This window comes from Phalaenopsis equestris, unplaced genomic scaffold, assembly GCF_001263595.1.
Source record: "Phalaenopsis equestris unplaced genomic scaffold, ASM126359v1 Scaffold000002, whole genome shotgun sequence".
Taxonomy (NCBI): Eukaryota; Viridiplantae; Streptophyta; class Magnoliopsida; order Asparagales; family Orchidaceae; genus Phalaenopsis; species Phalaenopsis equestris.
In genome coordinates, this window is record NW_018164444.1 from 77841496 (window position 1) to 77867836 (window position 26341).

The following is a 26341-nucleotide window of genomic DNA, read 5'->3' on the forward strand; positions in this document are numbered from 1 at the left end:
TGTAAATTGTAGTTTGACGCAGTGGCAGGCGAGATCTGTTTCTTCTTTCTCTTGCTCCACTGCACCGAAAACCCTAGGTAAGAGCCATGGGTCAGGGAACCCCCGGCGGTTTGAGCAGGCAAGGCCTTCCCGGCGACCGCAAACACGACGGTGAAAAGAAGGACAAAAAGTTCGAGCCTGCAGCCCCTCCTTCCCGAGTCGGACGGAAGCAGCGCAAGCAGAAAGGCCCCGAGGCTGCCGCTAGACTACCTACGGTGGCGCCGCTGACCAAGTGCAAGCTTCGCCTCCTCAAGCTCGAGCGAATCAAAGACTATCTTCTCATGGAGGAGGAGTTCGTCACCAACCAGGAGCGTCTCAAGCCTCACGAGGACAAGAACGAGGAGGATCGATCCAAGGTCGATGATCTTCGCGGATCCCCTATGAGCGTTGGAAACCTAGAGGAGCTTATTGACGAGAATCATGCGATTGTATCCTCATCGGTTGGACCCGAGTACTACGTGAGCATTCTGTCATTTGTGGACAAGGACCAGCTGGAACCTGGGTGTGCGATCCTCATGCACAACAAGGCGAGTAATTTGCTTTGTTGATCAGCGGTTTTTTGTGACAAATTTTAAGATTTCCATAGATTTCAGTCGTTATAGAAGAGGCTGATGATGGATTTTCCTGGTTATGAAAGATTGGATTTAGGTTTTTCGCAGTTCTGCGTTGAAATCAATAAAATTGGCACTATTTAGGTGCAAAATTTTGTTGATGCATTTAGATAATGGATTTGAAGCTTGGTCAATAAAACCGTAAATTGTTTGCAGCAGAACGTAAAATTAGTTTAATATGGACTGCAACGATAAAAAAAACGTTGGATAATGAGGGGATTATTGGCGGCTAATTGGTTTAATATGAACTATAACTGTAATGTCAAAATGGATGTGTGGGAAAACTGGGAAGGACGACAGTGAGAAATGATTTTATTAAGTAATTAAAAGTAGTTTCTTCTGCAGAGAAGTTAGTGTAATTTAAATTTAAGTAGTTTAGTGACATACAAGGGATGTAGAATCTACATTAAAAGGATGGCTAGATGACATAGGCGTGCGGGGACTATAAATGAGAAAAGGTTAGCATGAGTAGATGTTCTTTGAATATATTCACATGCACTAGAGTTACATCTCATCTGCTTTCAATTGTAATAAAGCAGAGGAACGATTAATTAAACCAACCCATTTTGTTTGGATAAATTTAATGGTGATGGTGATTACGATACGATAAAAAAATATTGATTCTTTATTCAAAATTCCTTGTAACTGAAATTACTATTTGAGGTGGCAATTAGTCTGTGGATATTTTTTGAAGGCTTAAGATGCCTAAGTAGAAGTGGCAACTAATGAAGCTAGTTAAGGTGGGTGGTCTAGGGCACACCTATTCTAATTTTGCAATCTTTCTTTCCCTGCTGATCAGAATCTTAGGTACAAAGTTACAAATAGGAGAACTTACTTACTTATAAAACAGAAGTTGTTGTTTGTTTTGGTTTTTCTAGGTCACCTTTATTGATTTTGTATATTCTCTAGCTGATGTGTTTTAGTACAATGATTTAGGAACTCTTTTGCAATTTGTGCTATCCAAAGACTTTAGTAAATAATATATATATGTTTTGTTCGATATGAATTATTAGTTTTATTATTTTTTGCCTTTGTTGTCATAAATTTAACAGCCGTTGCATTGTGTTTTTCCAAGAGCAGTTTTTCTAAATGCAAATTATAGGCAAGTGAGCGAACAAGTTTAATTTATTTTCATCTAAGCACCCTTTTTTTTGCTGAATACTTTTTATACTACAAAAAAAGTTAGAAAGTAGAAACCAAAAGAAGCAATTGTCATGTTGGCTTTTTAATAAATGTTACCTCTTATCTCTGGCCCTAGTTTTTCAATTAGAAACAAGCTCGAACAGGAATATAATATTTGGGTTTTTATGATGGTTTTTCTATACTTATTTTTCTAATGCGATTGCCATCAAGCTAATGTCTTACACTGTTTTGTGATGGCATTTGTTTGATAGTTTTGTAAACATTTTGTTAGACTGATGCATAAGGTCAATTTAGTCTTTTAGTAGTTATTGTTGTGAGGTATAAATAGTACTCATTATGCTTGGGGTTAGGTTATGCTATGAGATTGTTGTCTTGAATCTTAGGGTCAGGGTTTGGGAGGGATTGCCTACCTCTCAAATAGTAGATGTTTATCCTTTATGTATTTGCGTTGTGTTGTTTGATGTTATTGAAACAAAAAAAATTGTTGGTCTAATTTCGGAGGAAAACTCATCTTTTATACTATCACATTCCCATTGAATTCCTTCATCAGCATGCTAAGCATATATTTAGCTGGCTCTGGTATGTATTATGACTACATGAAGCGTTGGAAACTTAGAACGGCAAGAGAGAGGGAGACAAAAAAAAAAAAAAAAAAACGCATAAGCCTTTCTTGGTTAAAGCTGCATAGCTTCAAACCCTATTCTAAATGAAAATTACGTAGTTAACTTTCATACCCATCTTAAATGACAATTGTGTAATCAATTTATGTCGCAGAAGAGTCTTCCAAGTAAGTCTATTCCCCTACCGGGAGATATAGGGTATATATAAAATAGTAGGAATATTAGAATATATCAATCTTAAGAATATATCAATCTTAGAATATTACAATATGAAGCTTCAGATTCATATTGTTCATGGGTTAAGAATGAGAGTTGAACTCTATCAGGTCGATTTCCCTTTATCTTCAATAACTCAATGGATGAGTAGTTGTTGGCTTGCCATAGATTCAATTCCGACTTTGCGAGATTTGATTCATTCTTCAATCTTTTATGAAGAATGGAACGAAATGACTAGTTTTGATCGTTAGAAGTAAGTAACTTGTTCCCTCTCGTTCTATCTGTTGCATTATATCTCATCGTATCATATTTAGTTCTACAATATTTGAGAATCACTCTCAATACTTTAACATAGATCAGACGCTTATAATAGCCAATTAAGAATTCTCAACAGTGCATCAAAGATGCAGTCATCGATTCTCCTGATAAGTTACAATTATCGCAAGCAAACATATTGACGATGTAGAAAGTATTTTTGCAATGCTACTCATACTTGTACTTGCTCTGCTACTCTGCCCAAGCCTGGCTAAGGAAGAGTTGCGGCGAGTTAAACACAAATATAATGATTCTAGCCTGGATTTTGACTATATTATTATATGTAAGAAAACTAGGAAAACTGGCAATATGTACTTACTAGTTTTGTGACAGATGGCTTCATGATGATTTAATTTGAAATGCAGACTATGGTCGTAAGTTTTTGTATCTATCAGAAAGCTACTATTTTGAAATTCGCTAAGAATCAATTATATAATTTTGTGTTGCTTCTATTGCATGATAATCTTGAATCAAAAGCATGGAATTGGACGTCAGTTGAATTATCATAGAAGGTTCGAGCAAAAGAAGCTAGGATTACCATCCTCCTTAGACTGCTCGAGCTAGCTTGTAGTACCCTATATGGCATTAAAGTGGAATAGTACGGTGTGAGTGCGTCATTTGCATCTATTACGGCAAGTTGATGAGGGTAAATGTTATGCGTGTAAGAATAGTTGTGGCAGGCATGGTTCAAAACTTATTATTATTTATTTACATTAGCAATATATACTTACTAATTTTGTGACAGATGACTTCATGATGATTTAATTTGAATTGTAGACTATGGTCGTAAGTTTCTGTATCTATCAGAAAGCTATTATTTTGAATTTTGCTAAGAATCAATTATATAATTTTGTGTTGCTTCTGTTGGCTTGGTGCATGATAATCTTGAATCAGAAGCATAAAATTGGACATGAGTTGAATTACCATAGAAGGTTCGAGCAAAAGAAGCTAGGATTACCATCCTCCTTAGACTGCTTGAGCTAGCTTGTAGTACCCTATATGGCATTAAAGTGGAATAGTACGGTGTGAGTGCGTCATTTGCATCTATTACGACAAGTTGATTGGGTAAATGTTATGCGTGTAAGAATAGTTGTGGCAGACATGGTTCAAAACTTATTATTATTTATTTACATTAGCAATATGTACTTACTAGTTTTGTGACAGATGGCTTCATGATGATTTAATTTGAATTGCAGACTATGGTCGTAATTTTCTGTATCTATCAGAAAGCTACTGTTTTGAAATTCGCTAAGAATCAATTATATAATTTTGTGTTGCTTCTATTGCATGATAATCTTGAATCAAAAGCATGGAATTGGACGTCAGTTGAATTATCATAGAAGGTTCGAGCAAAAGAAGCTAGGATTACCATCCTCCTTAGACTGCTCGAGCTAGCTTGTAGTACCCTATATGGCATTAAAGTGGAATAGTACGGTGTGAGTGCGTCATTTGCATCTATTACGGCAAGTTGATTGGGTAAATGTTATGCGTGTAAGAATAGTTGTGGCAGGCATGATTCAGAACTTATTATTATTTATTTACATCAGCAATATGTACTTACTATTTTTGTGGCAAATGACTTCATGATGATTTAATTTGAATTGCAGACTATGGTCGTAATTTTCTGTATCTATCAGAAAGCTACTGTTTTGAAATTCGCTAAGAATCAATTATATAATTTTGTGTTGCTTCTATTGGCTTGGTGCATGATAATCTTGAATTAGAAGCATGGAATTGGACATGAGTTGAATTAGCATAGAAGATTCAAGCAAAAGAAGCTAGGATTACCATCCTCCTTAGACTGCTCGAGCTAGCTTGTAGTACCCTATATGGCATTAAAGTGGAATAGTACGGTGTGAGTGCGTCATTTGCATCTATTACGGCAAGTTGATGAGGGTAAATGTTATGCGTGTAAGAATAGTTGTGGCAGGCATGGTTCAAAACTTATTATTATTTATTTACATTAGCAATATATACTTACTAATTTTGTGACAGATGACTTCATGATGATTTAATTTGAATTGCAGACTATGGTCGTAAGTTTCTGTATCTATCAGAAAGCTATTATTTTGAATTTTGCTAAGAATCAATTATATAATTTTGTGTTGCTTCTGTTGGCTTGGTGCATGATAATCTTGAATCAGAAGCATAAAATTGGACATGAGTTGAATTACCATAGAAGGTTCGAGCAAAAGAAGCTAGGATTACCATCCTCCTTAGACTGCTTGAGCTAGCTTGTAGTACCCTATATGGCATTAAAGTGGAATAGTACGGTGTGAGTGCGTCATTTGCATCTATTACGACAAGTTGATTGGGTAAATGTTATGCGTGTAAGAATAGTTGTGGCAGACATGGTTCAAAACTTATTATTATTTATTTACATTAGCAATATGTACTTACTAGTTTTGTGACAGATGGCTTCATGATGATTTAATTTGAATTGCAGACTATGGTCGTAATTTTCTGTATCTATCAGAAAGCTACTGTTTTGAAATTCGCTAAGAATCAATTATATAATTTTGTGTTGCTTCTATTGGCTTGGTGCATGATAATCTTGAATTAGAAGCATGGAATTGGACATGAGTTGAATTAGCATAGAAGATTCAAGCAAAAGAAGCTAGGATTACCATCCTCCTTAGACGGCTCGAGCTAGCTTGTAGTACCCTATATGGCATTAAAGTGGAATAGTACGGTGTGAGTGCGTCATTTGCATCTATTACGGCAAGTTGATTGGGTAAATGTTATGCGTGTAAGAATAGTTGTGGCAGGCATGATTCAGAACTTATTATTATTTATTTACATCAGCAATATGTACTTACTATTTTTGTGGCAAATGGCTTCATGATGATTTAATTTGAATTGCAGATTATGGTCGTAAGTTTCTGTATATGGTTATACAGTTTCTAAAAAAAAGTTTTTTTGATTATTACCCATTCAAAGTTTAGTTTTGTGGCATGAAATCACATTATTTTTTGCAGTACAATCTATATTTTATGATTTGTAGACTAATAAAAAGGGATTGATTTAGTTTTCTGTATCTATCAGAAAGCTACTGTTTTGAAATTCGCTAAGAATCAATTATATAATTTTGTGTTGCTTCTATTGCATGATAATCTTGAATCAAAAGCATGGAATTGGACGTCAGTTGAATTATCATAGAAGGTTCGAGCAAAAGAAGCTAGGATTACCATCCTCCTTAGACTGCTCGAGCTAGCTTGTAGTACCCTATATGGCATTAAAGTGGAATAGTACGGTGTGAGTGCGTCATTTGCATCTATTACGGCAAGTTGATTGGGTAAATGTTATGCGTGTAAGAATAGTTGTGGCAGGCATGGGTCTAAATTTATTTTTATTTTTATACAATATAGCTTGTAGTACCCTATATGGCATTAAAGTGGAATAGTACGGTGTGAGTGCGTCATTTGCATCTATTACGGCAAGTTGATTGGGTAAATGTTATGCGTGTAAGAATAGTTGTGGCAGGCATGATTCAGAACTTATTATTATTTATTTACATCAGCAATATGTACTTACTATTTTTGTGGCAAATGGCTTCATGATGATTTAATTTGAATTGCAGATTATGGTCGTAAGTTTCTGTATATGGTTATACAGTTTCTAAAAAAAAGTTTTTTTGATTATTACCCATTCAAAGTTTAGTTTTGTGGCATGAAATCACATTATTTTTTGCAGTACAATCTATATTTTATGATTTGTAGACTAATAAAAAGGGATTGATTTAGTGATGGCTTGTGATCATTATAGTCAATGTAATCTTGGCCATTGAGCATCAATCCATCACCAAGCTATCTTCTTTTTGTCGATTCTTCTGTTTGCTCCGATATTTAATAAATTTATCCAATCCTACTGTTTTCTTGTCATCTTCCTGTTTTTTATGTGAAATTTGGATTATTTAAGTTTTTTTTACATCTTATGGGTGGCTTATTTTTAAAACTTTTTTAGGTCCTTTCTGTTGTTGGGCTACTACAAGATGAGGTTGATCCTATGGTTTCAGTGATGAAAGTAGAGAAAGCGCCATTGGAGTCTTATGCTGATATCGGTGGTCTGGATGCTCAGATTCAGGAAATTAAGGAAGCAGTTGAACTTCCTCTAACACACCCCGAGCTATATGAAGACATCGGTATTAAACCACCGAAGGGAGTCATACTCTATGGAGAACCTGGAACTGGGAAAACATTACTCGCCAAAGTTAGTTCGTTGCTACAATAACTTTAAGTGTCTTTCCTGGATGCACTTCAAATATTTGAAAGCTGATACCTTGGACATATTTTTCATGCGGTTATTTTGGGAGATTATTTTTATTTTTAATATTTATTCTTTTGCACTTTTTGGCAATTGCTGAAGCTAGGAAGGTTGGCTAGATCTGTAATATCCTGTTCTTTGTGTATTCGTAAAAATTAATGCACATCCAGCCATGTGAACATGGAAGCCTTCCATTGACACTGATTTGATGTGTGGGAATGTTAGAAATAGGCCCAGGCCAACACTCCTCCATGACTCGGTGTGAAGGAGCACCAATCATTAGTATATTGCTTGTTGAATCAATAAAGTAGAAATACTCGACATTTTTTTTAATAGATGATCATTTTCTTTTTATTATAAATTGGAAATCATCGAAACTTGAGAAGAATGTTCATGATTGTATACTCACTGCACATCTGAATGTCGTGGATGGATGAATGCAATTGATTATTATCCTATGGGAAATAATTTTTTTGTAATTGAATGGTATATCAGATAAAAACATTTATAATATCCTCCTTACCTAAGAACGAAAACTCCATTATTGGCTAACTTAGCTGTAAGTTATGTGTATTCTCACATGTACGTATGGAGCGTCATGCTAAAATGCTATAACCACAACGACATCAATAACTTAAGCAGTAAAAGTCCAAGCGGAAGTTCCATTGGTCAAGAATAACGGGCCATGATTGGGGGCGACATTCAGTTGCCTTACAGAGATAAAGATTCAGGATAAGTGAGCAAAGGAGTTTTGTTTTCGATGTGATGAAATTTTGCCCCAGGATATCGTTTGATACTAGAGTTAACCCAAACGACAATAAGCAAACAAATATTATTACTGCAAAAGATCATATGCTTTTATAACCAACAAGCGAAAATAAAAATAGCAACAAACATGACTAGGGCAGACCTAGGAATGTGGTGGTGACTGCGAAGGACTTGGAAGGTTGGCATCAAGGCAGTAGGTGGGCTGGACAGTGGAGAAAGGATGATTAGAGGTGGTTCAAAGTTGCTTGAACAGGCATGAGGAGGTTCAACAATCGGGTTGTAGGAAGAATGATTGCGAGTAGCTGGCAATAAGGAGGCGACAAGGGGGATGGTTCCAAGTGGCTGGGATAGCAATTGGGGTGTTGGTGGAATGATTTTGAACAACTGGCAGCGAGGAGGCGACAAGTGGGATGATTCTTAATGGCTGGAACAACAACACAAATGATTATGGCGGTTGGAACAACAACAAGGACGCAGGACAAAGAATTCTGGGTGGGCTGGCAGCAGGGAGGGGCGATTGGGAGTGTACAAATTGTGGAAAATAGTTGGGTTGTGGCTACCAAAGCCGCTATAACATTTGAGTGGCAGCGAAGCGGCTATAACATGTGCGTGGCAGTGAAGCGTGTGGGATGTGGAGGAATTGGGGAAGGATAAACACCACCTCTGGAGCGAGACAATCATAACACTACTCGACCCTTGGGGGAGAGTCACCACCTAGGAACAAGATTCAATCAGAGTGCCACTCCCCCTCGGATAAACCCTATAAGGGAAAATTTGGATGTCGACGGCCGTCTTGACTAAAAACACAAAGAAAAATTAACCTAAAACACAAAATTAACATACTTATTGTCCTAGGATAAAGGATTGGTTACCCTACTCCAAATAGGAGGGAAGCTCATGCTTGGAAGGACCGGTCGATCCCTCCCTTTTCTGGGCCAAACCTATCCAGGCGAAGAAGTATGTGGCAATCGTCCGTGAGCGCTTGATGATTATGCAGCTACAACGCATCATGTCAATAATGAATCTGCCCCTTGTGAGGATAAACAAAGCTTTTTGCTAAAGTATACATAATATTGTGATCCATATTTACTTGTGTAAAAAGATTTTGTTAGATTGGCATCTACAACGCCGTCTACCTTGTGCTCCAATGAGTCGACACCGAGTCTGCGAAAATAATTTGAAAACTTTTGTTAGGCGTAAGATTAAAAGGGGGAAGGCTAGTCATTTGTTAGTAATTATTGTGGGGTGTAAATATGACTAATATGTTTAGGGTTATGTTATGTTATGTGTGATTGTTGTATTGAAATTTAGGATTTTGGATAGATCGCCAACCTCTCGAATTATAGTTGTAGGGATTAAGATTTAGGAGAGTTCGCATATCTCTTGAATTTTAGGTGCTTATCTGTTATGTATTCGGGTTATGTTGTTTTGTGTTAGCGAATTAAAATGTTTTGTTTGCCATAATATTTGAGAGAGTTCATCTCTTTCCGTCAAATTTCTCTAGCGTACATTTGAGCTATAAAAATCATGCTATGATAGAATGCAAGTCTCTCAATTTAGCTTTACATGAAGTGTAAACAAGCCTAGCTTGAGCGATTTTAAGTATACCGTGGACTCAACTCATTAAGTGAGCAAAAAATTTTTGTCTGTATTTAGCTCATTTATTTATTAAGCTAAATGTAGCTATTTATGATCATAGAAACTATTTAAAAGTATTATATAAATTATAGTGTATATTTATTATCATATATAATATCCTTAGTGTATGCATGTATGCTTGTATTCCTGCATATATGCATACACAAATACTCATACATATATGCATATTTGATGTATGCATAGACATAATAAAGCTTTATTGATTTGAAAACAATCGAACAATGTGATTGTCTCTTTAGGCTTTAAGAAAGTAAATGAGCTAAAAAAACTAGTAGAACTTAAGCTTATTCTTGAGTTGAATACAACCAGTGTGTGTGTGTGTGTGTGTGTGTTTTGCATATCTAGTACTTGTAGATCATGATGAGATGCATTTTCTAGAGTAAAGAATAGAACATGAATTTGTAAATTATTTGTCTCTTGCTTTGCACTAAACATGATAAATGGGTGATTTGCTTTTTTTTTTCCTGAAATTTATAATTGTACTTTCCTTTTGTACCAACATGTTCATATTTGGTGATTTTTTTTTTCAATTTTTTATTTTCTCTGTATATTTTTTTTTACTCGAGTGACTGCATTGATATTCCTTGATACCTGTACATTTATACAAGTATGCCACTGCACGATTCCTTGATCCATATTTGATAGTTTTGTTGTGCCACCTTGAATTCAGAAAATTCTGAATCCTTAAGGATGTACTTTTTTTGTGTACCTGAACTTTATAATATTGCTGTAATGATCTAGAGTCATTTTTTTAATTATTTTTTAATTTTTTGTGTGCCAATTATGTGTTATTTTTATTATAGGCTGTGGCCAACTCAACTTCTGCAACATTCCTGCGCGTTGTTGGAAGTGAATTGATTCAGAAATACTTAGGGGATGGTCCAAAATTAGTTAGGGAACTCTTTAGAGTAGCTGATGATCTTTCTCCATCAATAGTGTTTATTGATGAGATAGATGCAGTTGGCACTAAAAGGTTCTATGAGAGTTTCTAAAGATACTTAAAACATTGTTGATCATATGTTAAAATCATCATTAATGCATCTAACTTGAGCTGGATTTTGTTTAGATATGATGCTCATTCGGGCGGAGAACGTGAGATACAGAGAACTATGTTGGAATTGTTGAATCAGTTAGATGGTTTTGACTCAAGGGGCGATGTTAAAGTAATTCTTGCCACAAACAGAATTGAAAGTCTGGATCCAGCTTTGCTTCGACCTGGACGCATTGATAGGAAAATTGAATTTCCTCTTCCTGATATTAAAACACGTAGACGGATTTTTCAGGTATAAGTGCGCTACTGTTTTATTATATAGTACACTAGGTCTCCGTAAGTCATACAATTGGAAGATTAAATTTCCTGTAGCTTATGAATGATAAACCTTTGAAATGCAGAATAAACTATCATATATTTTGCTTTTACATGGATACCCACTAGCACATAGGCACTTGTGCAATTTCAAAGTCAACCAAACATATTTGATTAATAGTTTCTGACAGATGCTCTTTATTATCCATGTTACTGATATGTCTTTGCATGTAGATACATACTTCCAGGATGACACTGGCTGATGATGTCAATTTGGAAGAATTTGTCATGACAAAGGATGAGTTTTCTGGAGCTGATATAAAAGCGATCTGCACTGAAGCTGGATTGCATGCTCTGAGGGAGCGTAGAATGAAGGTATGTCTGGACTTTGTTTTTTTTTTTTTTAATATTTTTCTGATGTTAAACTTATGACAAACCGTATCTATTCATGGGAAGTACAAGGATCATTTATAATCATCCAAAGTGCATGCATGTATACACTATATATATATATATATATATATATATATATATATATAGTGTTCCAAGATTAGGTTTATATTTTTTGTTTCAAGAGGGCTGTTAGGGTTACAGGTGATCAATCACAATCAATCTCTTCTATGCAGTGGGTTTGTTAGCTCACTTGTGCAATTGGGTTTAAATCACCCCATTGTTGGGTCTATTAATGTCGGGCTTCTTGATTTTAATTTAAATTGCTGTTGAGGTTGTATTGACACTTCCACATTGGCTGTCCTTCAGCTTCAGGGAAAAGAATTTACCATTAGTTTCAATAAAAAAAAAATTCTACCATTTTGAGAGGTTCAACTTATTTTTCATTTTCTTATGAGGTAACATATGGAGTAAAAAAAATGCAGAAGCGTAGCCGGGCATACTTTAGGCATGAGGCTTCATGGCAATGTTTGGGCTTGTGTGTGTTTTATGTAAGTCTTACTATGGCGCGGAAGCCTATATTTTCAAGATTAAAAAAAAAAAACTATTAAAAACTATTAAAAAAGATTAACCGCTATCGCTATTGTCAAATTGTTTTAGTTTCTAATGTGTAATGGAGACAAAACATAAGCTCTTTTATGAGGAAATCATAATGTAAAATATCATTTTAGATTTGAAGGTAGATTTTTGGAAATATTTCTAGGCCACTCTTGCCTCATGGATTTGGTGTTTTAAGAAAAAGAAGTGACTGATTGCCAAGCTGTGGTGGCATAAATAAAAATGCTAGAATGGATTCGTGATAGAGTTAAAAATGCTAGAATGGATTCGTGGAAAAACTAAGAAGGGTATAGTGAAAATGATTATTTTAGAGAGATGGTGAAATGATTATATTAGAGAGATAGTGAGAGAAGTACATTTTGAAGAAAAAGTAGTTTAAAATAAACTTTGGTGGTTTAGGCTTGCATAAGGAGGTATGGAAGGTATATGAATACGATGGGGATGAAGAATTGTGTGAAAGATATTGAAAAAAACATGTATATTTAATATATTTTAAGTAGGAGTTGCATAAAAGGCATTTAAATTTGAGTCAATATTTTAACATTCAATAAAAATTAATGTTAAAGAACGATTAATAAAGCAGACTTGAATCATTAGGATTAAGCTAATAAAGTTTATACTTGTGAATGATCCAATTTTTAGCCTTTTTCATCCTCGACATAAGCTCATCTTAAGGTTATTCGGTTCAATCTCGCGTAGAGCTAGGCCTAATTACATTGACTCAATAAAGTTTTGATTCATTTTAAATCGCATTTATTAATTTTGATAAAAGCAAAATCAAAATTTTATTTGTTTTTTAATTTTGACCTTCAAAGGCATTCTTAGTCTTCCATGCATTCTTTCATTCATACATCCATAAATACATGCATGTCTAAATGCTGGCGCATGAATACAACAATAACAACAAAGCCTTAATCCCATTAGGCGGGGTCGGCTACGTGAATCCTTTTTCTCCATTGCGTCTTATTTAGTGTTATATTATTTAGTGTTTGCGTCTTATTTAGTGTTATATTTTCATTTAATTCTAATAAATTAAGATCATTATTTATACAATAAGCTCAAATCTTCCTAGGTCTGCCTTTGCCTTTTTTAGCATAAGTCGAATCTAAAACCTATACTCTCCTAATCGAATCATCAGATGGCCAACGTTTGATGTGATCAAACCATCTAAGACGACTCTCTCTAATTTTGTCCATCACTGGAGCTACACCGACCCTATCACGGATATATTCATTTCGCATTTTGTCTCTAAGTGTAAATGCTTTACTGGAGCCACTCACTCATACATCTAATCATTCTCATCTCCGCAACACTTAACTTAGTATTATGCTTCTCTTTTAAAGGCCAACATTCAACACCATAGGGCATTGCAGATCTCTTTTAAAGGTCTGCCTTTGCCTTTTTTAGCATAAGTCGAATCTAAAACCTATACTCTCCTAATCGGATCATCAGATGGTCGACGTTTAATGTGATCAAACCATCTAAGTTGTCTCTCTCTAATTTTGTCCGTCACTGGAGCTACACCAACCCTATCACGGATATTCATTTCGCATTGTCTCTAAGTGTAAATGCTTTACTGGAGCCACTCATACACCTAATCATTCTCATCTCAGCAACACTTAACTTAGTATTATGCTTCTCTTTTAAAGGCCAACATTCAACGCCATAGAGCATTGCAGATCTCACCACCATCTTATAAATTTTTTCTTTCAGTCTAAGCAGTAATTTTCTATCACAAAATATGCCCGAAGCATTCCTCCACTTCAACCAACCAACTTGAACTCTACTAATAACATCTCCATCTATATCACCATCACTTTGAACAATAGATCCGATATATCTAAATCGTTCACACCTTTTAATTATTTGATCACCCAAAGTTACACTTCTGTCACTAAGCTACTACTACCAAAATTACATTCCATGCATTCAGTTTTAGTTCTACTAAAAGAAGGCCTTTAAACTCCAATGTAGTTAAACTCCAATGTAGACCTCCATAATTCAAGTTCTTCTTGGCTTTTTCTCTCGTCTTATCCACGAGAAGTATAGCATCAGCAAAAACATACACCAAGATACATTCTCTTGTAAATGTCTGGTAAGATCATCCATAACTAAAGCAAAAAGATATGGGCTTAAAGCCAATCTCAGATGTAATCCAACAAAATAGGAAAATATTTGGTCAATCCTCTTATTCGAACACAAGTAATAGCTCTAATATACATATCTTTAATGACTTGAATATAAGTCACATTAACATCTTTCTTCTCAAGTACTCTCCAAAGAATATCTCTTGGAACCTTATTACAAGCTTTTTCTAAATCAATAAAAATCAAATGTAAATTCTCCTTATTATCTCTGAACTTCTTCATCAAATCTCTCAATAAATGTATATCAATAAATGTATATCAATAAATGTATAGCTTCCATAGTAGGCCTGCCCGACATAAATCCAAATTGATTATGAGAAAACTTTGTAGTACGTCTTAACCTATATTCAATTACCCTCTCCCATAATTTTAAAGTATGACAAATCAACTTAATTCCTCTATAATTTGCACACTCTTGTGCATTCTCTTTATTCTTAAAAATGGGGAACAAAATAATCTTCCTCCACTCCTCAAGTATATTTTTAGTTTTTAAAATAATATTAAAGAATTTAGTAAGCCAAGAAACTCCCAAATCTCCTAAATATTTCCACACCTCAATTGGGATTTCATCAGGTTCTAGAGACTTTCCACCCTTGATTTTCTGGAAAGCCTTCTCAACTTTTTTTTTACTAATGCGACGGTAAAAATTGAAACGTTTTATTATTATTAATGATATTAAAATCACTAAGGTCGATCATATTTTCAAAAACTTCATTAAAAGTTTATCAAAGTAACTCACTCACTTATGTTGAATATTCTTTTATAAGAAAAACTTTTTTTGATTTTCATCTTTAATACACTTGAGTTGAATCTTTACTTTTCTTTTCTTTTTATTTGACTAGTTTATACATATATTTTTCACCCTTTTTAGTATCTAATTTATTATAATGATCACCAAAAACAAAATTTTTGGCGTCACAGATTGTTCTTTTGGACTCCCTGCAGATTGTTTGATATTTTTCCCATTTACTAAGTGTTTACATTTAAACAAATTTTATAACATAACTTCTTATGTTTTATATTTTCTTGCACATTTTTATTCCACCACCAATTATTTTCATTTATAAAAAGTTTTTTTTTGATCCTCCAAATATATCTTTTATCACTTGTTTAATAGTATTTGTTACTTTATCCCATATAGAATTAGTTTCTTCATGAACATCTTAAATTTATTGAATTTTACTCATAAACATAATTTTATTTGTCTTTTAGATGCCCTAATCTAGTTCTACGATGATTAATCATAGTATTCTTTATCTTACGACTCTTCATCTTAAACTCTAGAACTAATAGTTGATGTTGGGTACTTAAATCTTCACTTGGAATGATCTTACAATTTTACAATCACGACGATATCTGCTTCTCATAAGAATGCAATCAATTTGTGTTTTATTAGATCTATTCTTATAAGTAATAAGATGTTCATTTCTTTTCTTGAATAAAAATTAGTAATAACAAAATCACACACAAAAACAAAATTTAATATGAATATATCTTCTTTATTAATCACTCCAAAACCGTATCCACCATGAATATTAATAAAATCTTCTACTACCCTGCTGACATGTCCATTTAAACATCCTCCAAGAAAAATTCTTTCTTCAAGAGGTATTATTTGTATTGTTTTCAAGTTATTCCAAAATTTATCTTTAGAATCTATATCTAAACCTACTTGAAGAGCAAAACACTTATAATATTAAAAATCTTAGTATTAACAATAGTCATAAGAGCTATAATTCTATCTCGAACTCTATTAATTTTTACAACATTATCTTTCAAACTCTTATCTATAATTACAACCATACCATTTCTAGTGTGACTCTTACCAGAATACCAAAGTTTAAAATCTAAGTTATCAATCTCCTTAGCTCTTTCTCCAACCCATTTAGTTTCTTGAATACATAAAATATTTATCTTTCTATGAATCATAATATCAACTAATTTTATTAATTTATTATAAAGAGAACATATATTCCAAGATCATATTCTAATATTAGTTTAATTGACTAACTTCTTTATCCACATCCATTCATAATGTGGGAACCTTTGCTTATTTGATACTACACCCTGACGCTGCCCTTGCACACTTTTCACTGTATTTAAATCATACAACTCGTCTCTTCCAGGGGACGCCCTGACACTTACACCATGATCAAAAGGATTCATGTCATGATTTTTTCGACAAATTTTACGCTAGCTACCGATTACCTAATGCAACCCTCCACTTTTCACATCCAGGCTTAGGATCGGCAATGGTAGTGTACTCTCATGCGCGTTTAGTTGCATTTATGTTAATCCATACACATTTCCATCTGATTAGGCAGAGCAATTTGATGTAGGTCTATAATAAACCAAGGTTGATTTAAAGTGGGCCCAACATTGTGATTTTAGCCTGATCTGTGCACAAAAAAAGCAAGCAATTTATGTGATGTTTTCAATTTTCAAGTCAAATTTATAATTTAAAAATCCATGTTTATGGGGTTAAGCAAGCTACCTTAAATTGAAGTAACTTATAGATTATTGTTATTCATTTTGATATAAGGTTTTTGGTCCATCAAGATTAAATGTGGAAAATATTGAGAAACATTATAGTGTTGATTCAAAAATGCTTCAAGTCAAGTTCTTTATAAATATAAAATAATATTATGTGGGCACAGAACAACATCCCGAAGAGGGGTGCTTCGAAATCGCGGGGCCTGAAGTTCCACGAATCTACGCGAACGAGGGGACCCGCGATCTCGTAAAGGCAGGAGAACCTGCGGTAGGGGGAGGGATCGTGAATTCTCGCGATCCAGTTGAGCTATGCGCACGGGATATTTTCTAGGAAGAGTGTTATGGATTTTCCTGGTCTTTTCCACCCCTTTCCTCTTGTTCAGAGGTAGGAGGCTATAAATAGCTGTCTCTGAATGTGTGAGGGGCAGTTTTATGAGTGGTGTTATCTAATCTCCTGTGTGGAGTTTCTTGCTTCTTGTTAGGGTGGTAATTGATGACAGTTGGTTCTTCGGTTGTATCTTGCTTCGAGGTGGTGTTGTAAACTTCAAACTCCTTTGCTACTACTCACTGACCCCTTTTCCCTACCACTCCCTTAGTTGTCTACCACCACATCATTCCCCCACCACTATACCCCCATCCCTACTTCCTCCAAGATCTCGCCATCCAATCTACCTACAACCAACCACATAAAATCCTCTATCTACCCAACGATCACTTACCCTGCTAACACCGCTACCGCCTTTGATTATCTTCCTATAGCTTTAGCTAGAGATTCGCCTATTATTGTATTTTTCTTTTGTATGAGTCGTGTTGTATCGCTACTTTTTTACCATTAATTGTTTACTTTTTTTGTATTACGCCACATCCCAACTAGTTCCGGTATCATTTGATGTTAGAATTGGGCTCAATCTTAATCCTATCCTAGGGTTCCCCAGCACCCGCCCCTACCCAATTTACCTCCATCAACTTTTTTCCAATTCCCAACTGTAGCCATGTCACCACGGAGAGATGCATCATGCTCTGCTCTGGAAGAGATCCAACGTGAAATTCGTCGTTTGCAACAAAAACTAGCCGAGTTAGATAACAAGAACCAGGAAGAGATTACCTTCGACTGTGATCGAGAGTTGCAGAGAAGGCAGAGATGGGGATCTTAATCTGTTCCACAGGGAAAAGCCCATAACGAAGAAGAATATCGGTCGCGCCATTTTGGTATCCAATATCAAAGGAGGCCTAGAGAAGAGACATGATCCCCAATGAGTTTATCGACTGACATCAAGATGGAACTCCTAGAGTTCGAGGGAAGCATGGACTTTGGCATCAAGATAGACCTCCCAGAGTTCGAGAGAAGCATGAATCCCGATGAGTTTATCGACTGGATGCAAACAGTTGAACGAATCTTTGAGTATAAAGACATACCAGAGGACAAACGAGTCAAGCTAGCTGCAATTAAACTAAAGAAGAATGTCTCCTTATGGTGGGAGGATCTACAATGTAGAGGAAGAGGGGAGGAAGATGATAGATAGATAACTATGTGAGAGAGAATGAAGAAGGCAATGAAAAAAAAACCTTTCACCACAATATCGCCAAAACATGTTCCTAAAACTCCACAATTTGCAGCAACAAGACTTATCAGTTGAAGAGTTCACGACCTTGTTCGACCACCTGCAGTTAAAGTGGGAGCTGACAAAGCCTGAGTAGCACACAATCGCCAGATATCACAAGGCCTAAAACTTGCCATTAGCAATGTAGCTCTAGTCATACTGGACGTTGGAGGATGTCCAGACACTAGCCCTAAATGTGAAGAGATAACAGGAACAACACAGACAACAATCGTTTTTCAGACCACCACCTTCAACTAAGCTATGCAACTGTTACAACCGACAAGGGTACCTCGGGATGAAATAACAAAATTGGACAAGGGACTAATAGGGCAGATCAGAGCAGGAAGAAGTCAGAGAAAGGTAGTTCCTCCAATACAGTGTCAGCCAGGAAGTGTTTCCGGTGCCATGGCTACGATCACATAGCCTCCAACTGTCCTATAAGCCGAGTGGTCACACTCACTGATAAGGTATTGTCGAGGAAGTCGATGATGAATCAGAGGTGAGTCCAGAAGAAGAGCTTTAGCTCCACGGAGACGAAGGAGAACACTGGTCTTGCGACGAACACTACAGTCCGAGCCTGAGCGGGACCAATCTTGGCTAAGTCATAACATTTTTTGCACTAAGTGCACGATCAAGGGGAAGTTCAGCAGCCTAGTCATCAATAGTGGGAGCTGTGAGAACGTGGTGTTCACACTCATGGTAAAAAAGTTAGGATTTGACACACAGAAGCATCCTCAATCATATTTGCTTAGCTGATTGAAGAAGGGCAATGAGATAAGTGTGGATCAACTGTGCCTAGTTGACTTCTTCATCAGAGACTAGCTACATGAACAAGTATGGTGCGACCTGGTTCCTATAGTCGCCTGCCACATTCTTTTAGGTAGGCCTTAACAGTTTGATTGCAAAAAGGATGAGACAACATTATAGTTTTACTACCTGTTAAGGATGTCAAAGGCAGGGGCGATACAACGACAACGTTAGTTCCTCGCACCACTTTCCTGCAGTCGGTCAGAGTTGCCCCTGTAACACTAACATTAGTCCTCTTAGAAGGAAGCGAGGAAGAAAGAGAGGTACCAACACTGCTGCAACCATTGATACAAGACTTTCAAGATGTTATGACCCACAACTTACCAGAGGGACTGCCACCACTAAGGGACATTTAGTATGCCATCGACCTTATACCAGGATCCGTATTGCCAAACCGACCAGCTTATTAATTAAGACTTTAGAGTATGAAGAACCACAACGACAACTGCAGGACCTTATTTTAAGGGGGCTAGTCAGAGAAAGCACCGCCCCGTGTGTAGTCCCAGCCCTCATGATGCACAAAAAGGATGGGTCGTGACGAATGTACATTGGCAGCCGAGCCATCAACAAGATTACCATCAAGTATCGATTTTCCATACTCCTCTTGGATGATCTCTTATACCAACTACATGGATCCACTATCTTCCCTAAGTTAGACTTGTGCAACGACTATCACCATATACTGATGAGGCCGAGAGATGAGTGGAAGACCGCCTTCAAGACATGGGACAAACTTTATGAGTGGTATGTTATGTCTTTCGGTCTGTCGAACGCGCCTAACACTTTCATGAGGTTAATGAACCAGGTATTTCGACCTCATATTGGAAAGTTTGTTGTTGTCTATGTTGACGCATTCTAATATATAGCCAGTCGGAGGAAGATCAATTACATTACCCTAAAGGCAGTATTTGAGGTATTTTGAGTCAAGCAACTATATATCCATCTGAAGAAATGTTACTTCATGACTACCCAGGTATGCATTCTGGGTTACATCGTGTATAATGGCAGCATTCAAATAGATTCTGTAAAGATTGAGGCCTTATCAGCTGGGTTGTACCACAGTCATTCATCGAGCTGAGGTAATTCTTGGGACTGACATCCTTCTATCGAAGATTTATTAGAAACTTCAAGGCTATCACCTCTCCTCTGACTAAACTTCTAAAAAGAAATGAGTTTACTTGGACAACAACAACCATGACCGTTTTGACACACTGAAAGAAAATGTAACTCATGCACCCATGCTAGCACTATCTGACTTCAACCAACTTTTCAAGGTAGAATGTGATGTCTCCAGCCTTGGGATCAGAGCAATACTAAGCTAAGGAGGACACCCCACCACTTTTTTCTGTGAGAAATTGAACGAGGCAATGAGGGAATACTCAACTTACGACAAAGAATTTTACGCCATTGTAAGAACATTGAAACACTGGAGCCATTACCTGTTGAAAAACCATTTTATACTATTTACAGATCACAATGCTCTAAAATTTTTTAATAACCAGAACAAACTAAAGGGACGACACGCCACATAGGTGAAATTTCTAGCTTCATTCTAGTTTGTACCAGAACAGAAGACAAAAAGTCGGAACCAAGTTGCAGATGACACTGAGTCGTCAACAACTATTGTTCACATCTATGCAGGCTCATGTTGTGGGCTTCGAGGTCATAAAGAATCTATATGAAATATATGAAGACTTAAAAAACACATGGGAGCAATGTCAGGAGAGGCCAACAAGGCAATATTACCGGACAATTGGATACCTATTCCACTAGAGTCAGTTATGCATTCCCCGATGTTCACTAAGAGAGGCTATTGTTCAGGAAGGTCACAACGGAGGTTTAGCAAGACATTTCAATAGTGACAAAATCCTCAACCTCATAAGAGAACATTCTTTTGGCCAAAACTAACAAGAGATGTGGAATGGCATATATAGCTATGTAGGATTTGTCATCTTGCCAAGACAAGAGCTCAGAACGCCGGATTATACACATCACTTACAGTACCAGAGGCACCGTGTGTGGATGTCAGCTTGGATTCATGCTAGGATTTCCAAAGACTCAAAGGAATAAGGATTCCGTAATTGTTGTCCATACAGATTCTCCAAGACGACCGACTTTGTACCCTATCACCAGACACTAGAAGCCTCTCACATCGCTGATCTATACTTCAGGGAGATTTTAAGGCTACATGGGATTCCCAAAACCATCACCTCCGACAGAGGCATCAAATTCTTGAGCCACTTCTGGAGGACAACATGGGGAAATCTCAGCACCAAACTCCAATTCAGCTCGACAACACATCCACAAAGAGACGGACAAACAAAGGTAGTATATCAGAGCCTCGGTAATCTTCTGAGGTGTTTTGTGGGAAAAAAACATAAAACAGTGGGATCTCATCCTAGCGCAAGCTGAGTTCACGTATAACCGATCCATCAACCAAACTGCAAGACGAACTCCCTTTGAGATTGTGTACGGGCACAATCCGCTCACAACACTTGAATTGGTACGCCTCCTGCTAACTTCATAAATCAGCAAGGATGCTACCAAACGAGTTCACGAGATCCAAAAGCTCTACAAAGAAGTTGACAAGGAAATTGCTAAGCAGAATAAAAAATAGCAGGCAAATGCAAATAAATTTAGAAAGAAAGTAATGTTTCAGGAAGGCGCCCTTGTATGGATTTGATTGAAAAAGGAGAGATTTCTCATAGGATTATTCGAGAAGCTTAAGTCGAGAGCATATGAACCTTTCTGAGTACTTCGAAAGCCGAACGACAATGCTTATAAGATCGAGCCTGGGATTACAACATTTCAGTCACGTTTAAAGAGAGCATATGAACCTTTCTGATTTTGTTCTGTGTGCTGTGTTAAATTGCTAAAATTCTAAGCTTCCCTAAAGAGAATGACACAGGCACTTGGAACGGTGCTCGAATTCGAGTGCAGAACAACGCCCAAAGAGGGGCACATCAAAACTGCGGGGGCTGAAGCATCACAAATCTATGTGAAGCGGGTGGGGACCTTCGATCTCTCGAAGATGGGAAAATCCGCGTCAAGGGGATGGATCGCGAATTCTCGCGATCCAATTGAGCTATTTGCCATTTCCTCTCGTGTAGAAGTAGGAGGCTACAAATAGAGGGACTTTACATGTGATAACATTCCATCTTTCAAGAAACGGAGATATTATTACGTCTGTCGTCTGCGTCCGGACGACGGCCGTGATACAACGGTTTATGTTGTTTGCTTTCTCTGAGTGTATGGGAGGCAGTTCTACTAGAGTTGTCTTATAATCACTTGTTTGGAGTCTCTTCTCTTTTGTTAGGACTGTAACCGACGACAGGTGATGCTTCGGCAGCATCTTGCTTCGAGGTGGTGTCATAAACTTAAAACTCCTTCGCTACTACTTGCTGTCCCTACCACTCCCCTACTTGTGTACCACCCCCACATTACTCCACTCTGCCACCACCTCTATTTCCTCCACAATCTCGCCATCCAATCCACCTACAGCCAACCACACACAATCCCCTACATAAAGGTAACCAAGTACAGTAGATTGCATTACTTCAAATTTAACATTATAAAAATAGATGATAGATCAATATCAATCATACAACATAAGAATCTAACTCTTTGATGGCTAAAGGTAAAGGGACATTTACATGCACACCAACTAATTCCAATGTATTTACATATCTAACTCCTAAATTATTTCAACTTTTTAAAGGTTGAATATCCCGTTTTATTCATAGGTAAGGCTGTTAGATATGTACATACATAATAGAATTGATTGTTACGTATGTAATTCTGTAATTCATTTAAAACAAAATTCAAACCCGAGGAAGCAATCGATAAACTCCAAGTAGAATTTGTAAAGAAATACAACCTGAAATCAGTTTTTCAATAACTGAAACCTAAAGTTTTGGATGATGTAGGCATAATTTAAAAACCTATTCATTTGCTTGATTGTTAAATTCCTAGAATACCACCTCCGACAGAGACATCAAATTTCTGAGCCACTTATGGAGGACAACATGGGGAAAGCTCGGCACCAAACTCCAATTCAGCTCGACAACACATCCACAAAGAGATGAAAAAACAAAGGTAGTATATCAGAGCCTCGTTAATCTCCTGAGGTGTTTTGTGGGAAAAAACATAAAATAGTGTGATCTCATCCTAGCCCAAGCTGAGTTCACCTATAACCGATCCATCAACCAAACTGCAAGACGAACTCCCTTTGAGATTGTGTACGGGCACAATCCGCTCACAACACTTGAATTGGTATGCCTCATGCTAACTTCAGAAATCAGCAAGGATGCTACCAAAATTAGTTCACGAGATCCAGAAGCTCTACGAAGAAGTTGGCAAGGAAATTGCTAAGCAGAATTGAAAATAGCAGGCACATGCAAATAAATTTAGAAAGAACGTAATGTTTCAGGAATGCGCCCTTGTATGGATTTGATTGAAAAATGAGAGATTTCCAATAGGATTATGCAAGAAGCTTAAGCCGAAAGCATATGGACATTTCTGAGTACTTCGAAAGCCAAACGACAATGCTTATAAGATCGAGCCTGGGATTACAACATTTCAGTCACGTTTAAAGTCGCCGACTCAACACCATACTCTGATGAGCCTGGAGCTTTGACAAACGAAATCGAAGCTTCCCTAACCTTGAGAGAATGACGCGGACACTTGGAACCTACTCGAATTCGAGTGCAGAACAACGCCCACAGAGGGGCACTTCAAAACTGCGGGGGCTGAAGCGTTGCAAATCTATGTGAAGCGGGAGGGGACCTGCGATCTCTTGAAAGTGGGAAAATCCGCGGCAAGGGGATGGATCTCAAATTCTCGTGATCCAATTGAGCTATTTGCATCGGATCTTTTCAGGGAGGAGTGTTATGGATTTTTTGTCTTTTCCACCCATTTCCTCTCGTGTAGAAGTAGGAGGCTACAAATAGCTGTCCTCTGAGTGTGTGGGAGGCAGTTCTATTAGAGTTGTCTTATAATCTCTTGTTTGGAGTCTCTTCTATCTTGTTAGGGCTGTAACCGACGACAGGTGCTGCTTCGGCAGTATCTTGCTTCGAGATGGTGTGGTAAACTTAAAACTCCTTCGCTACTACTCGTTGTCCCTACCACTCCCCTACTTGTCTACCACCCCCACTTTCCTCCACTCTGCCAACACCTCTATTTCCTCCACAATCTCGCTATCCAATCCACCTACAGCCAACCACACACAATCCCCTACCTACCCAACGACTGCTTACCCCGCCGACGCCGCTACCGCCTTTGACTCTCTTCCTATAGCACTAGCCAGGGATTCATCTATTGTTGTATTTCATTTTTGTTTGAGTTGTGTTGTATTGCTACTTTTATATTAATAAAAGTTTACTTTTTTGTATTATGTCACATCCCAACTAGTTTCTGTATCATAATATTACTTGGGAAATGATACCAATAATTAGGAAAACTTGTTTTTTCTATGGAATGAATCCCATTGACACACTAACTTTATTGCGATATAACAACTAATGTTTGTTTTAAAATCTTTTATAGGTTTGATTTCATATTCCTTTGTGTTGCTTATTCATTGAATTACCCTAAAGTTTTGGATGATGTAGGCATAGTTTAAAAACCTATTCATTTGCTTGATTGTTAGATTCCTAGAATACCCTTTGCATAGGATGTTAGTGTTAATTCTTTTGAGTTGCCCCTTCAATAAATATTGCATGCATGCGTTGAGTGTGTGTGCTTTGAAGGGGTTTTACCAAAGGAGTTGACGCTTCCTTTTTCCTTCTATAATCTTCTTCAGTGCAATGCAATGCAATTACATTTTAAAACTTACGGGACTTGTTTTAGATGTGAATTAAAACAACTTTTTGTAAAACTTTTAGTATAGGGCGAGTCCTTTCATCTACATCATCATCAATCTTATTCAAATTACTTTGGGTTCGCTGGGAATTATCATTCTCTACTGATTCATGTTAATTCTAAGCTAGGCGTTGACTCTATTTTGCAAAACTTCTAGTCATGCTACTTTTGATTTTGCCCTTATCCTTCCTAATCGTTCCATTGTTAATTTTATTGTTTGTTTAATCTATTCTTCCGTTGCCCTTTCCTCTATATCTATTTTTCAATGCCTTATTTTAAGTAGGTGCTACTCTTATAAAATATATTCATTTCTCGAACTATTCTTTTTTGTTTTATGACAACTTCATCATGACATTCACATTTACATCACACTTAACTTGTTAGTTAGTTTTATTATTATTATTGTTACTATTATTTTAATGGCATGATACTTGGACAACATAGTGGGAGATTTAAAAAATTATGTCTTTTTCATATTTTCTCATTTCATAGAATTGTATTAACTTTAAATAGTTGTACTCTCATTTATTTTTCAATTGCTCTATTTTAATAAATTCAACATATATAAACCCATACATAGCTTAATTCTATTCCTATTAAAATTGCACATAATATGTGCAATCTTTATACTAACTTAGTCCCTTTATATATTTTATTTGCTCTGTTGTTCCAAGTTTATTACTTATTTTTGCAGAGGACAATATTGGCTTAATTATTGTAAAACGATTTTATAGTGATTTATGAGTTTCATGATGATCATTCGGGAGCCACCTATGGTTTTTGTGAAAATAGAACAAGTGCTGCTATTGGATTTTCAATGTTTGCAGTGTTGGATGGAAATATGTCTATGGTTTTTGTGAAAATAGAACAAGTGCTGCTTTCCTCATCTATGTTTTTTGCATTGTTTAGCATGCTTATCAAGGAAAACAACATTTTTATGAAAATTGATTTTGTTCTGTGTGCTGTGTTAAATTGCTAAAAATCTTTACTTGACAGTACTTCATCTCTTACATATTTTCTTCACGTTAAAATTCTTTTCCATCTTTCCATGTGCTTGGACATTGATATTTTTGTTATTTGGTACCTCTTTCAGGTAACTCAAGCAGACTTCAAGAAGGCAAAGGAGAAGGTTATGTTTAAGAAGAAAGAAGGTGTACCGGAGGGACTTTATATGTGATAACATTCCATCTTTCAAGAGACGGAGAGATTATTATGTCCGTACGACAGACGCCGAGCTGCGTCCGGGCGACGGCCGTGATACAACGGTTTATGTTGTTTGCTTTAATATGGGGAAATATTGTTTCTTGAATGGGCTTAGTTTTGTCAGTTTTCTGAGGACATTTTGTGTCTTACCTGCTAGGTTTATTGTGTCATAAAACATGTATTAATCTGTATTCCAAGGCTCTTTAATATAAGAAGCTCTTGCAAGAAATATATAAAGACAACAAGCATAATATAACAGAGAGTTTTCAACGTTCATATTTTA

General features: G+C 36.5%; 1 protein-coding gene across 1 annotated transcript; it reads left to right on the plus strand.

Annotated features, from left to right (window-relative positions):
• Positions 1-26309, plus strand: LOC110022850 (26S proteasome regulatory subunit 4 homolog B-like). The gene is made up of 6 exons (XM_020721975.1): positions 1-566; positions 6908-7153; positions 10438-10607; positions 10701-10917; positions 11175-11315; positions 25949-26309. The coding sequence occupies exons 1-6, from the start codon at positions 87-89 to the stop codon at positions 26030-26032; spliced, it is 1338 nt and encodes a 445-aa protein (XP_020577634.1). The 5' UTR covers positions 1-86; the 3' UTR covers positions 26033-26309.
• The last annotated feature ends 32 nt before the right edge of the window (positions 26310-26341 follow it).

What these genes read in the sequence shown, in the direction of transcription:
- LOC110022850 (XM_020721975.1), top strand. Translation starts at nt 87, where the DNA reads ATGGGTCAGGGAACCCCCGGCGGTTTGAGCAGGCAAGGCCTTCCCGGC. An exon ending in CGATCCTCATGCACAACAAG is followed by an intron (nt 567 to 6,907) that starts GCGAGTAATTTG and finishes AAACTTTTTTAG; the next exon opens with GTCCTTTCTGTTGTTGGGCT. An exon ending in GATGCAGTTGGCACTAAAAG is followed by an intron (nt 10,608 to 10,700) that starts GTTCTATGAGAG and finishes GATTTTGTTTAG; the next exon opens with ATATGATGCTCATTCGGGCG.